This window comes from Lutjanus erythropterus, chromosome 20 (assembly GCF_056507025.1).
Source record: "Lutjanus erythropterus isolate fLutEry1 chromosome 20, fLutEry1.hap2, whole genome shotgun sequence".
Lineage (NCBI taxonomy): Eukaryota > Metazoa > Chordata > Actinopteri > Lutjaniformes > Lutjanidae > Lutjanus > Lutjanus erythropterus.
In genome coordinates, this window is record NC_139336.1 from 21,942,779 (window position 1) to 21,957,473 (window position 14,695).

Here is a 14,695-nt window from a genome sequence, read left to right on the forward strand (position 1 = left end):
GACCAGACACTGCTGTGGGAAACTTATTGTGAGCTCTTACCTTAGGAAACCGCTCCTTGTAGACGTGATTCATCATAATAATCTCGTGGTCGTAGCACGATGGAGATCTTCCAGGGCTGGAAAACAAATTACACTAAAATCAGTGCCTGAGTGGCATCAATGTTTTGCGATGTTCATTTGTAGAGGTGAACTGATACCTGAGACTGCGTGAGCGTGGTCGCATGGCCGTCGCTCTGCGGCATTCGTCCCCGGAGATGCTCTCAGTGCAGAAGTGCTTGGAGAGGAAGTGCAGTTCATCAGGCGTAGGCTGGAAGGGCAGCTGGTGCAGCTTCTCCTGTGATGAACAGGATGACTGGAAATGAAACACATATATATTCAACATGAAAAGAAAAAAAAAAGGATTGTATTTAAAAAAAAAAAGAAAAAGACATACTTAAAGACAATCCTGGGTTTTGCTAGTTTCCCTCAAGTACCTGACAAATTTTCAGCCGTCAACATCAAGAACAAAAACTATAATTATAACAATAATAACGAGAGCATCCACACTGATGAATGATAATGTTCTGCAAACAGTGGCACCAAAACTATTATCATTCTGTATTTTTTATTAGTTTTTAATATTTTTATTTGTTTTTAATGTCTGTTTTCAATTTAGTTTCAGTTAATTTATGTGGTGGGTTTGCTTGTTTCAGTCTAGTTTTTATTATTTAAAAATGTTTAGTAATTTTTTAAAAATAATTATTATAATATGGGAGATATTTGTCAGGGGAAAATTTAAGAAGTTCAGAATAGGTATTTAGTTAGCTTTGTAAGTACACAATATTTTCTGTCAGTTTTTGGTTTTTTCTAAAGTCTAAAGTTAATGAAAAGGTTTGTTTTTTTCACACCTAGTTTTAGTTTTTAGTTTAGTTTCAGTTAAGTACAATAACCTTGACATCAGTTTGATGATACTCAGTCAAACAGGATAACAATAAGGAACAAATGAACTTCAAAGATGCCATCATTGCTGAAGACTGTTTAGTATTTCAGTATTTCTCAGGTAAAATTAGGATTTTAATGTGTAATTTACAGCCTACGTTGTAGGTTATACCCTGTAAATTTGGGTCAATTTTGACTGGCTGTCAGTGTTTTTATTCTTCATCAAATCACTCTGAAAGTGATCCCAGTGATATTGTTTCCCACTGTTGATTAAACACAGTATTAGTTCAGGCAGGTCACAGAGTCGAGCTCAGCTCACAATCCCAGCTACGTCAGCTGATTCCCTTCCAAGCATCCAATCAGTAAATCTCACCTTATGCCACCTTATTTAAGCGGCTTTAGTCTGCCTACCTTTGCTGCCTCCTCTGCAAGCTGCTTTGCAATCCCCCTCCACCCCAGCTTCTCCTTGTTATGCTGTGTCTACGTCTTCATTAATGTAATTTCTGTTGCGTGCTCTGTTCTGTACCAAAAACTGTCAAACGTGGCTTGATTGTCGCAGAGCGCTGAGAAAGGTTGAGGCCAGTATATAGTTAGTTAGTTATAGTTATCGTTCTTGGTGTGGATGGCCCTTGAGATGAAAAGATCTGTACTGCTTATGCACAGATATGATGCAACAGCCAGGAGATGCTTTGCTTAGCTCAGCATACAGACTAGAGACAAGGGGAAAAAGTTAACCTGGCTCTGTTTAAAAGTAAAAAAGAAAAAGATTGCAAGACATGCTGGCAGGCAGATTTCTTTACCTTTGTACACAACCAAACTAGTTATTTGCAAATGCGTCCAGTTTTTATGCTAAGCTAAGTTAGCCAGCTGCTGGCTTGTGGTTCAACATTTACGACAGAGACGAGGATGAGATCAGTCTTTTCATCTAACTCTTAGCAAGAAAGCAAATCTGATTATTTCACAAATAATCAAACTATTCCTTTAAAGCATTTTAATCAGCCCAGATAAAAAAGAAAAAAAACATTTATAGTTTATTAAACAAATAAAAATTTGTACTTGATAACTAAATTATGGGATGGACCCTTACCAGAAACCAAAAACAGTCAGTGTTTCTGTTCCTAAGATGACTTGACTCATGACTGATGTTTCAGATAAACAAGACACATTTCCTGCGATGGATGGTGTGAATGGCAGGAAACGCACCAGATGATTAAAAACCACACAAAACAAAAATAAAACATCAGTACTGGCAATTTCTAATCACCAAGACACTTTGTAATTCCTGTAAATGACACTCTGTGACTCTGCTTCCTCTAAATGATCCTGCTGATATTTGAATAGAATCGTGTTTGGGCTAGAGCGAAAGTGATAAAGAGATGTACGCAGATGAACTGGACACAACGACAGAGAGCAATTGTTTTTGTGTGTGTGTGTGTGTGTGTGTGTGTGTGTGTGTGTGTTAGTTGGTGTGTCATCTTGTCAAAGTCATGTTTTCTCAGAACAAATCTTTTTCCTCCAGCAGGGTAGTCAGGCACATGAGTAAACTGAGCCACCAAGACAAATCCTGAATTCCACATTCAAGTCATTTTACCTTCAAGGGCTCATTTGTTCTTCACGGCGACTTAAACAGACTTTTAATCATCATAATCTTTATTTTCAGTTTCAGTCTTTTCGGACATGACGCTGTAATTTTGCGATTCAAGACGAGCAATCGGAACTAACCCTTTAAGACACCAAAGTCACAATATAACAGAAACAAACTAATCGATGGAGGCAGCAGCAGATCAGCAACTCCTGAGTTTTATGAGGTCAAATTACCGTTTTTGCCAGTGGAGTTCGGTTGGTTTGGAGGACGCAATATTTAGCTTATAAAACGGCGGTTTCCTTTTTCTGTCTCACAGCAAAGTAAAGATTCTTTTCCCCCCTTTTTTTCCCCTTTTCATTAAAAACCTGTCCCTAGAAATGTGCAGCATGTATAAAAACTACGACTCTCCTGTTTCCACCCAGCTGTATCCAGTTCTCCTTACAGTAATACATGCTCATGTCTTGTCCTCCTCAGTGGACAGACACGGATGAGAAATGGAGAGTACCAAGAAAAAAAAGATTTCTCACTGCTTACAGAATGTTTTTAAGGAAAGAGGTATTTTTTTCTGAGAGCAGCTAACAAGACTAGGTAAGGTTTACTGCCAAGACCCCAAACTGCATTCAAAATCCTCCCTATTTTTGAGGTTATGTTGATGTCTTCTGTTGTGTTTAGCTGGTTAAACCCGTTACAATCCCTGATGCCGGTTGTGTCGGACTGTGCGAGTGCGTGATGCTTACAGAGACGGTGGAGCTGGGCGTGTTGGTTCCATATCCAGAGGAGGGAAGCGAGGCCAGCGACCAGCGGCGACCATCAGTCCTGTCACACAACACCAAACACAAACAGAATCGTTACACTGAAAAGCCCGATGCCGAGTCCGTAAATGAAGCAGCATTTTCATTTTGTCTTTGTGCAAAGACAAATTTGCAAAAAGGGTCTTTAGAAACATGAAATATGCTTAATTTCCATGTTTATATTCAAAACATGTAAATTAACTCCTACAGTCCCAGTGATCACATGGTTATTGATGAATGGTGACTGTTTTTGTAATATTTCAAAATGATTCTATTAGATACAAGGAAGTTAGAGGGACAATAAAGTACTTGAGTGCAGAACTGAAACTAGATGCCAAAATGATAATAAAGAAATCTTCAGAGCTACGATGAGACAAACTAATGAATGGAGGGGGTATGAAGCTATAAAATGTGGGGTTGAAGGGAAAATGGAAGCCTAACATGAAGTTACCTGTCTGCTCTGTGGCAATGACTGTGGATTATAATAAAAATACACAATTACATGATATCATGTTGAGAAATGGTGTAAAATAAACACGTTATTGATGCTGTTCTTGAGAGCATACATAGCTGAGTACTGGCAGTGAAAATATTACACCGTTGAATGGCTACAACTTGAATCTCATTTTTCTTTAAAGGATCTGTGTCCGACAAGTCTCCCTCTGGCCTTTACCGGCTGATTTGTTCAGCTGCAAATCAAGTAAATGTGGATGAGTGTGTGTGTATACCTTCGTGCAAAGGAGAAATGAGCAGAGGCACTGGGAGAGAAATTTCTAGGACTGTCTTGTGGGCTTGTTCCTGCAAGACAAACACAAAGGAACAGAGAGGAAACAAATTGAAAAAGGAAAACAACCTGCAAGTGGAAAAAAAAAAAATTCAATTCTTATTTCAATTTGCAGCCAAAACAAAGAGGGACAAACTCCAATAAAAACATTCTCACGGATCAGTGATCATCACAAAGATATTTGACGAAGGAAATTTCAAATTGTTGTGTTGCTCTATAAACAAATCATACAGGTCAATAATTACCGGTCATTTTTACGTCCTTGAGTTCTTCCTCATAAGATAAAAACCATCATATAAATCAATTATTCTCTGTTCAGGTGATGGGGAGCTACAGCCAATCCTAGCTCGAGTGAAATAATTAGAAGTCCTACAGAGAGTTTAATAATTAATCACGATTTTCATTGTTTCAGTTTTAATTAATCTGAAGATTACTTTCTGGGTTAATTGTTTGGTCAATAAAATGTCAGAAAACCTGCCCTCCTCCCCAGCGTCCATCCCCACAATTACACATTATGTTCGTTCTCTTCATACTTTCTTAAAAAATAATTTATTTGTACATCTTTTAACTGTCTCATGTTTTTACTTTATTTGATTTCATCCCACGGTGCAAATCACCCAGTAAAATGATACGCATGCTTTTAAGATCGGTGCTAAAAGAACATTGTTTAAAATTTTATTTCCCTCTTAAATTCTTCATCCTCACCCCCTCCCCACCCAAACCGGCCATAAACAAACGTTGCCAGAAAGTCTTAAATTCCACCAGATCCACTTTAATGCATTTGACCTTAAAAACAGGATTTTAGTGCGTTCTCAATGTCCAACATTGTTTACTATCCTTATGGCTCTTTTCTGGAACATGCATTATGGTTGGACGGTGGTTTTGTAGGTATTGCCCCACACATCTACACAATAATTCAAATGTAGTAATACCAGAGAACAACACAGGGTGCACAACGGTTTGCAATCCCAGTAGGTGTCTAGTTTTGCCTTGAACTGCAACGCTCCTCGCCAACTTTGTTCGAACAGACGCGATATGATGTTTCCAGCAGATTTTTTGGTCTAGTATGAAACCTAGAAATTTATTTTCATCTACTCTTTCTACATTAACATTATCTATCACAATTTGTACATTTGTTCACAATTTCCAAACAACATGAATTTAGTATTGTTCAAATTTAATGATAATTTATTTGATCAAACCACATCTGTAATTTAGTGACGTGACCAAAGGCTGCTGCAAATTTTCCCCAGAACAGAAAACATGTATCATCTACAAATATAAGAAATTTCGATATTTGTGATTAGGGCTGCAATGATTAATCAATTATTAAATTAACTGCCAATTATTCTGATAATTGATTTATCAGTTTGAGTAATTTTCTCAGAAAAAAAAGTCAAAATTCACTGATTTCAGGCCTAATACAGACCCCTGCGGGACTCCTCAAGTAATGTCCAAACATGTTGATTTGCAGTCACCTATCTCGCTTTTCATTTAATTTCCGTAACATTTTGTGCATCTAAACATAGGCACTGACCCTTTGAAAGCACCCTGATATAGAGGATTAATGCAGCTCATCTGGATCTAAAACTGTCTCTTGAAGACGTCACAGCTGTGATAGAAACCATCAGTGTACAGAAGTGGGTTTAGAGAACAGTTCCTGTTTGATATCTCGCAGTAATCCCATACTACAGCGCACTGATTTTGTAAGCATTAGAAACAAGGTCAGCAAGCAGGCAAACTGAATACACACACAGCTCATTCCAAAGTATCGTTTTCATCAACAGCAGATTCACTGAATGGACATTTTCCAGCTAACTAACAGCCCGTTTGGCTTCATGTCATCTCTATCCTCCTATCTCTTATCCTACACCCTCCACTTGCCAGTAATAGTAAAACAGTATGCTTGGACCAGTTTGTTTTTCAAAGCCTCCTGGTTTTTACGCAGGATGCAGAGATGTGTCTCAAAGTCAAACATGATGCCTGATGACAGTGTGTGGTGTTGGTTAATACTCTCTTCTTCTTTGTCTTATTGATCTCAAATGGTTAAACTTCTGAGAGACGCTGATTTGCTTTGCAAATGTGATAGCTGTAAACCCAGAACAGCCTGACAGGCACATAACTTATCAAAACTGCCTTGATGTTGCTGTAAAATCTAAAGTGCTCGAGAAAAAACGCAGGTGTTTCATGTGGGTTTTTGCTAAAATGCGGTGCGGCTCTCTGCACGTTTTCCTGAGGCAGGAAATTTAAAAAGTTCAGATGGCAACACTAACAGGATCGCGGCATTTAGTTAACAAAGTAGAAAACAGTTGACTGTTTACCCAGCCAGGTTAAAAAGGATGGGAGTTAAAGGTTCCACACATGACATTCACTGGCACTAGATGCAACTGTAGGTATCTAAAGTTTGATGGTTGCAACTTAATGTGAACGCCCCCAGCTGCACTTTGCCATCTTGCTTTTATAATTCTGCGTGAGACGTCATTCTATTAGTCTCTTCATAAAGGAGGGGAAGGGCTGACAGTCTCATAGGGAGGAACTCACATGAACTAACATGCGCTCACATGTGCAGCCGGACTGGCGACCAAAACAAAGAGCCGAGGAGCTCAAACAGAGGAAGTGTGACTTCATTCTCTGCTCAGGGCACCATTACTCCACTATATATAACAGCTGTTGCTGCTATATTAATGTTCAGAATCACATTTTTCATGCGTAACTGCTACATATTGCGCCTTAAAAAGTTCAATATATGAGTACAGTGGCCCAGATAGTGAGTTGGAGCCATAGATAGTAAATTAAGCAGGTTTAAATCCTATTTAATATAGACTGTTTGGCTGAAGCGAGTTGTTTTCCCCGCCCTGAGGTTCAGGCAGAGTGCAGGAACGCTGCAAGAGTCCAAGATGTACACAACATTGTAAATTGAATATAAAAACGCAGGACGAGTCCTGCACTGTAACCTGATCAGCTGTTTGCATCTCTGTCAGTTGTCTGTCAATGTAAAGTTAAGTCCGTTATCCTGAAAAGAAAAAAAAGCCCATTGTTCTGAAAATACAGACTCTGGAGTTTGAGTTCAGGGTCTGCCTGTCTTCTGCCTGCCAAACTCCATTAAAATATTGCTCAGTTTAACAGTTATAAACATCTACTCCTTCCAAAAGATTAATAATGATCTCTTACAACTCATAAAACAGACACTAACTCTTCTGTGAATATTCGGCATCAATTTGAACTCTAATTAACATGAAATGGTCAAACAAAAACTTATTCCGGCCCAAAATCAAAGGCGGACACTGCGGCTGGAGCGCTGATGTCAGAGTAGCAAGTATTTCAATTTAGAACTTATTTCTTTGATCTCTGATGGCATACCATGGAAATTTTAGGATTTATTACAGTAAATTACAGATTTCTCCTTTAAAGTCTAGATTTGAAAATCTCAACAGATTCTCAAGCATTAAATCGAGGTGAGCTCAATGAACAAAGGCTCTACCCAAAAGATGTTTAGTTAAATCTAGGAACAGTTGAATACTCATCATCACCAAGAGAACATAAGGACGCCGTATACTGAGTAACACGAGCCAATCAAGTCATTGTAATTCAAGAGCCAATCCATTTAAAACCTTCTAAGTCAGAGAGAGGTGTTGTATGATCAGACTTTTTAGATCTTAAAGACCTTGTTATGTGCAGGCAAGAAAAGTGTGGTTTCTTTCTTCTTCTTCTTTTTTTTTTTTTTTAGTTTTAGAGATATTGACTCAGCCACAGCTTTTTTTTCCACCTGGCAAAACTTCTTTCCACTTGTGTTACAAATGAAAAATTAAGATTAACCCTGGCAAAACTTTTTTTTTTTACTTTCTGAGAGAAAGCAATTTCGATCAGACCTCAAAAATAGATCACCAGGTTTTATTCTCTCACTTGGCTTCTATAAGATCACGTGTGTGACAACTACATCTGTAATGTCTGCATACTGTATGACCTTGCTGGTTATAGAGGCTTTGGGACACTGAACACATTATACTGTAGGGGCTTTCTGAAAGCCACCAATTAGCCGATGTGTTTCCACAACCGTAATGTAAAAACAAACCTATGGTCCAACATTAATCAGACATAATTACACCCCTTATGAAGGGAGGGACCAAACACTTAATTAACCAGAAGCTACAATGTCACCACCTCCTACTGTGAAGATAAAGAGAGGCCGTTTCCATACTGGGAAACAATGATAGAGCCACTAAATCTTATTACTGATGAATGTCAACTGTTTAATTGCACTGTAATCTTAATCACAGCCAATTAAAGACAATAACCACTTCCTTTGGGAGCTGAAGAAACAGATTATCAACTCACACAGGAATAGCAGGAAATATGGTTCAAAATAATGCAATTTCTAAAATTATTAATGATCATGAACAAAGGTTTGATCTGGCATAAAACCCCCGACAGAGATACAACCAAAATTCAGAGGAAAAACGTAGATTTTCTAATTACTGTATGTCACAAGTGCACTCAGTTATATGACTGCAGTAAATAGAACTGAAAGGATGTTTTTCTTACCTCTGGTACCAATATTACGACTGAGCCACAGTCTTAGGTCATCCAAGAGCTGAACACAGTCATTAGCAAGAACATTGTGGTTTCCTGAGTCTGAGTCCATCTTGAAATACAGACCAAACACTGTGAGGATTTGCAGCTCTGCTTTTGCTGACCAATGCCAGGAAATAAAACGCCCTGTGGTAAATGAGGCCTCCCCTCCCTCTGCTCCTGTGCATTTCCTCTCCGCAGGCCACCACTTCCTCACCGAGCACAATCACTGCCCTTCAACTCTCCACTGTACGGTTAAATTCTCACCCAAACACCACAGAACTGACCTGACACAGATTGCCACTGAAAGGATAATAAAAAGTTTATGACTTATTTTTAGTACTTTCTCATTGCTTTCTGTGCCAGACAAGCCTCTGCATCCTATGTTGCTGGGGTCAGTTAACAATATCCAACGTATTAAAGGGACAGTTTGGATTATTTGAAGTGGGGTTATTTATCAGTAGTCAGTGTTTTAGCCAGTTTGGAGAAGCAGAGATGAGTACCAGCATGGAAGCAAAGCAATGAACTGCTGTGGACGGGATCAGCAACAAAATGTATTTAAGCCACTTAAAACAAAGGTCATCCTAAAAAAAACAGACAGTTTGAATGTATGCTATATTAAGGATATTTTCACTGCTTTACTTTGCCATCAGAGAGCCTTTTTTAAAGGGAAACTGCTGATTTATAAGACGAATACCACTCCCTCCATACCAACCAAACTCCATTGGCAAAATCAGTAATTCTACCTCGCGGAGTTGCTGGTCCACAGCTGCTTTGATCTGTTAGTTTGTTTGTATTGTTGTGTGACTTTGGTGTTTTAAAAGGTAAGTTTAGGATCATACAAGTCACACAATAACACAAACAAACTGATCAAGGCAATAGTAGATCAGCAGCTCCTGTGCTTTTCAAAAGTAAAATTTCCGTTTTCATCAAAGGAGTTTGGCTGTTTTGGAGAGGGCGATATTTGGCTTCGACAACAATGCTTTCCTGTTAGAAGAGGCTGTCTGACGGCAAGGTAGAGTGGTGAAAATATAGCGTACACTTGCACTGATATTGATTTTTTTTTATGGGCCTTTTTGAACAGGCGAAAATGCATTTTGCTGCTGACCCTGTCCACGGCAGTGCTTAGCTTTCTACACCGGTACTCCTGCTGCTTCACCTTCCATAGGTGAGACAGACCATCAATAATATCATACAATTCCACTTCAAATAATGCAGACTACCCCTTTAACTGTACTTCCGTCCATTTCATAATATGACTATCACATGAGGATGCCAGTTAAGTGCTGCCATTCAGGTAAAGCTATGGAGAGGGAAACTTAAAGCATGGACATTTCCATTTTCCTGTGTCATTTCCCAAAACCTTATTGCATACACAATGGACTGCATTCCTGTGAGAGATCATTGTGAATTGTGTCCATGTTTCTAACACAGGAAGCAATGCATACACATTAACAGACATGCATAGACGTGTATTGTTCAGTCACTTACCTGTAAGAGATGAGAGGGGGGAGTGAGGTCGCGGCAAACCCGAAGACTGCCCGCTGCCTATCAGACTTTTTCTGTTGCTCGTTCTGCAGCTGTAAAACCACACAGATGAATGTTAGGCAGGACACTGGACAAAGACTTGGCAGCAGGGAAAAGCTCACCCTGTACGCATATGATTTCAATTATGTGATGTTTTAAACATGTGCTCCTCATTGCAGTATAAGCATTTTGATTTGTACTTTGTCAGTCTTGCCTCTCTTGTCTTTTCTTTAGGTTTAATTAGTGGCTTGCATCGGTAAACCTCTGTCTTGGTACTGTTTTTATCAAGTTCTTTACAAGGAATGATGCCCACAATGACTTTTTCTCCCCACTGCTTCATTACTTGCTCTTGGTGTGAAATGCTGTGAATATTATTATAAAGAGTACAGTGGCTTTTCTTTGCCTCCATATAACCTTTATACTGACAAAAATAATTCCTTCAGTTTTGCAAACATTTGTTTCTCTAAGAAAAAAAAATACAATGCAAAGAGAGTCCCATCAAGCACCACTACGTCTTCACACCTTCATACACTTACAAACAATTAATTACATGTATTTTTGGCAGAAAACTTTATTGAATTGCCAAAACATGCCCTCAAGATAATATATTTGAGGGCTGGAATCAGCAGTAAATATCGGTGCACACAGTCGTAAAAACAAGAGACAGGACGTCTTGGCTCAGTCATAGAAAAAGCAGGTTCTGTGTTCAGCATCGAGAACACTTTTATGTCTGTTGGTCATGTTAATACAGGACTGTGACTCACAAGGAGCCACTGTGATAAACAACATGTGACTCAGAGAAGTAGCCCAGTTTTTAACCTTGACAGAAAAATGAACTACTTCAACGACGATGTAAAAACCAGCTTCAGCGTTCAATGTCCTGATTAGTCTCGGATTTATACTTTCAAATTAGAGACCGTCGGTGGAAACACATAATGCCTGGAGAAGAAGAAATCACTTCAAGGTCAGAGACTCAATGACATCCTGTTATGTAACCTCCTCAGAGAACTGAACCGTTTCCAACTGAATGTTTAAGATGTTATTCGATAATCATTTCGACTTATTCTACAGTTTCCCTTAATTTTTGAATAGTGAAGCTAGTTGAGGCTGTGCTTCTGGATTTTACTGCAGATTTAACATAAAGCCATACCACAGTATTCCTATTGCCAAGTTTAAAGGGTAACTTCTGCATTTTTCAACCTGGCCCCGGTTATATTTAGTGTCTAACTGGTCCAACCTTTTCTGAAATCGGTCCAGTATTAAGCTACAACTGTATGAAAAGAGGCTGAGCTGTAAAACTTGGATTAGGTTACTGACTACATTGACTACCTGTACTGGAATACATTTTTTAAAGTGACCCTCTCAACCCTGTGTATAATACAGGTCAAGTGAACAATTGTCATCTGGGGGTTTAATGTCCAAGAACAAACTGTGTGATTAGAATTGTTCTTCATCAAGCCTCTTCTGCGACCAACACAAAACAGATGAACATTTTCTTTTAGAAAAATTTTCATTGCAAGCTTCTATTATCAGTCTTATCAAATGTAGAATCATTTCATTTATTTTCTGATTTTTATATTTGGCTTTGCCTTTTCATGTCTTATTGATACTGTGTGAATCATTGCTTGCTTTTATTACCCACTCCAAGGAGGTTATGTTTCTGGTCTGGTCTGTCTGTTTGTCATCAGGACTGTGGAAAAACTAGAGACGCTGAGAACCGGTATAATTGAAACATCGGCACAATTCTAACAATGCTTTTTTCTCAGTAAATCTCATGCAACTAACTTTACTTTTGCTCACATCCAACTGTCTGCAATAAACTCCACCAGTGTACAAAAACAAGCGATAATATTGGCTGTGGCTGACAGATTTGGATATTATAGGAGAGTGGGCCACTGGCCTTGGCAGAGGTCTGCGCTCTCCAAGTGACCTTCTAGTTGTTATTGTTTTTGTGTGGACTTCAGGAAGATTAGCAACCACTTTGCGTAAGCTAATGGGCATCCAAATAAGACCTCAAGAGCTAAAAAGATCTTTTATGAAGAGCAAAAACACAGTGCTGCACGGCTGCAGGGCAGAGTCTTTTACTCCAGTGATCAAGATACAGAACAACCATTCATGTGGGTATGATACAGAGAGAGAGGAAGACAAAGAGAGGAAGAGAGCGGCAGACAGAGCATCAGTTAGTCACAGGTGCAGCTCGCCTGTCTGTGTGTTGCAGCGCTGATCGCACAGAACTATCAAATGCACATGGGCTTCTGCAGTTATGCAGAAATGCGCGAGCAGGCGGCCTTCATCTTTCTGTCAACACTGCTGAAGAGCAGCTTGTACAGGTGCCACTGCGGAGCCCTGAGAGCCTCAATGTCACAGCAGCAGTAGTGACGAGCTCTGCGACTTTATACAAGAGCTGATAATGACGTGCAAAAAGCTCTCAACACTCCACGCTGCACTCCAAAATACCAGAAGAAGAATTAACCAATTACAATATTCAGAGTTCTGACAGTGTTATCTTGTTTGTTTTTTTTCCCAAAAGTTATTGCATTTATAAGCTTTAGTAGCAGTAAAGTCAAGTCAAGTCAAATAATCCATGTGCTTCTAGCGCAACCTTCACTCTCATTGTCACAAAAATGAATGCAAAATCGAATGTTGCTACATGTATAGCAGCATCAAAATCGATTAGATTTCCACACACATGCTAAAAAGGTGTACCGAGTTTATATTGTGGCCTACAAATCGATGCCGTTTATAGATTACTGTATCAACCTCAATAACACTGAAAAAACTAAATTTAAAGCCATCCTCTATTCATTATTTGTACACTAAGTTTTAACTGCAGTATTTGCAGTGTTAACAGTCCATGCTAATATCTGTAGGTCATACATCGTGTGTACATTTTCCCAGCCAGATGCACAATCCAGATCTGGTAAGAGGCCCAGTATGATTTAATATTACTCACCAGCTAGATTTATAGCATAGACGAAAATGCTGCTTACTGATTCTCACACAACATAATGTAGCATTAAGAAGGATCAGTGCAGGCAAGTGATATACAACAGCCTAAGAATGATTTCTGTGCTCATGTTGGGTGTTTATCCCACAAATTTGATTGATATAACTTATTCACAGAACCAACTCTCTCATGACCGAAACATCAATGTGATCAATAAATTGTGATGCTGAGCTAGAGCAATGTAGCAGATTTTCTTTTCTCAAGACCGATGCCTCAGATTAACAAAAATAATATCAGTGAAAAGAGGGAGAAGCATTGCTCCCAGGGTGCATAATTAAATTTTTGGTTCACAAGCCAAATGGATAGTGAATGATCCAATTTTACCAGCCAATCAATAGATTACCATTGATCTTCACCTGGTGAGTGAAGCAAATCTACCTGCCCAAAGCAACAAACTATGGATCTTTTGAATACAAATGAGACAGCGCAAACTTCTGAAAACGCTTCAAGTTACAGACTGCAGACTTTCAACCAGAGCTGCCCCAAGAGAAAGATGTTTTGACCTTCTAGATATTCTTCTTCCAACTATGATAAAAGTGCATTTAATTGAATTAATATTCATGGATCATCTAATGTTGCACACTTAAGCAAAACAATGAAAAGACAAACAGCAATTTAGTTGAATCCTCTTTGTTGGAGTCATGTGAAGTACATGTATGAAAGTTCACATGATTATACCAGATTTAACAGGAGGGAAAAAAACAAATTCTAGATAAATTTGAATGTTGCAGAAGTAAAATTTCACCGTCACCTTTTTAAGGCGAGGAAACCCCTTCTCAGGCACTGGGCCTCGTGCAACATCCAGTCGAATAGATTTGTATTTAAGTGGCATGTACAAGTTATTTATGAAAACTTTTGGCATTCACTGATTTTGTAATTTTAACTTTCTGCAAGCAAAAATTATGTTTAGTCCAGACCTGTTGTATGAATCGTAAGCAGATAGTCTGCCAGTCTCTTCAAAGAAAAAAAAAACAACAACACTCATTTGACAGAGTGTTTTCACATTAGTAACCATTGCTTCATACCACACCTGAGTCCCCCCTCCATTCCCCCAGAGGTCAGCTTTCACATTAGTAATGTTGCTCTGTACCCGAGTACACTTGCATCATCATCTACACAACATCACTTTATGTTGTTGCTCTGGCGTGGAAACACTGGTCAATCCCAAAATCCCAATAGCAGTCAACATCTAGTAAGTTTTCTACACCTGATCCTACGCCAGTTACACCACAGAACACCACATTCGAGACCAGCTTTTCCAGCAGACTCAGGCACAAGTCAACAAACCCTGACTAAACGCGGCAAGCAGCGTTCACACTAGTCATTTGGGATCAAGTCTACACAGATCTGGGCACGAGAGACTGATATGAAAGCCTCTTTAACAATTATAAACATCTCTCGTCTCAAGATTAGTAGAAAAAAGCAACATGCTTGGCTAGTCCTACCTAAATACTAATCCATCAGTAATTAATCTGAATGAATTTGAAGTTAAAATTTGACACAGAAAGAACTAA

General features: G+C 38.9%; 1 protein-coding gene across 7 annotated transcripts in view; it reads right to left on the minus strand.

Annotated features, from left to right (window-relative positions):
• Positions 1-14,695, minus strand: part of mast4 (microtubule associated serine/threonine kinase family member 4) — a 148,974-nt gene that overhangs the window by 24,127 nt on the left and 110,152 nt on the right. For 6 of the 7 annotated variants that reach the window (XM_084745304.1, XM_084745302.1, XM_084745308.1 and 3 more), the window contains 5 exons: positions 10,139-10,227; positions 4,023-4,092; positions 3,241-3,319; positions 198-352; positions 41-116 (listed from right to left, as the gene is read on the minus strand). In XM_084745304.1, the coding sequence (XP_084601430.1) occupies positions 41-116; positions 198-352; positions 3,241-3,319; positions 4,023-4,092; positions 10,139-10,227 (469 nt within the window). The remainder of the gene's footprint in view (positions 1-40; positions 117-197; positions 353-3,240; positions 3,320-4,022; positions 4,093-10,138; positions 10,228-14,695) is intronic. The other variant, XM_084745303.1, reaches the window with a different exon arrangement.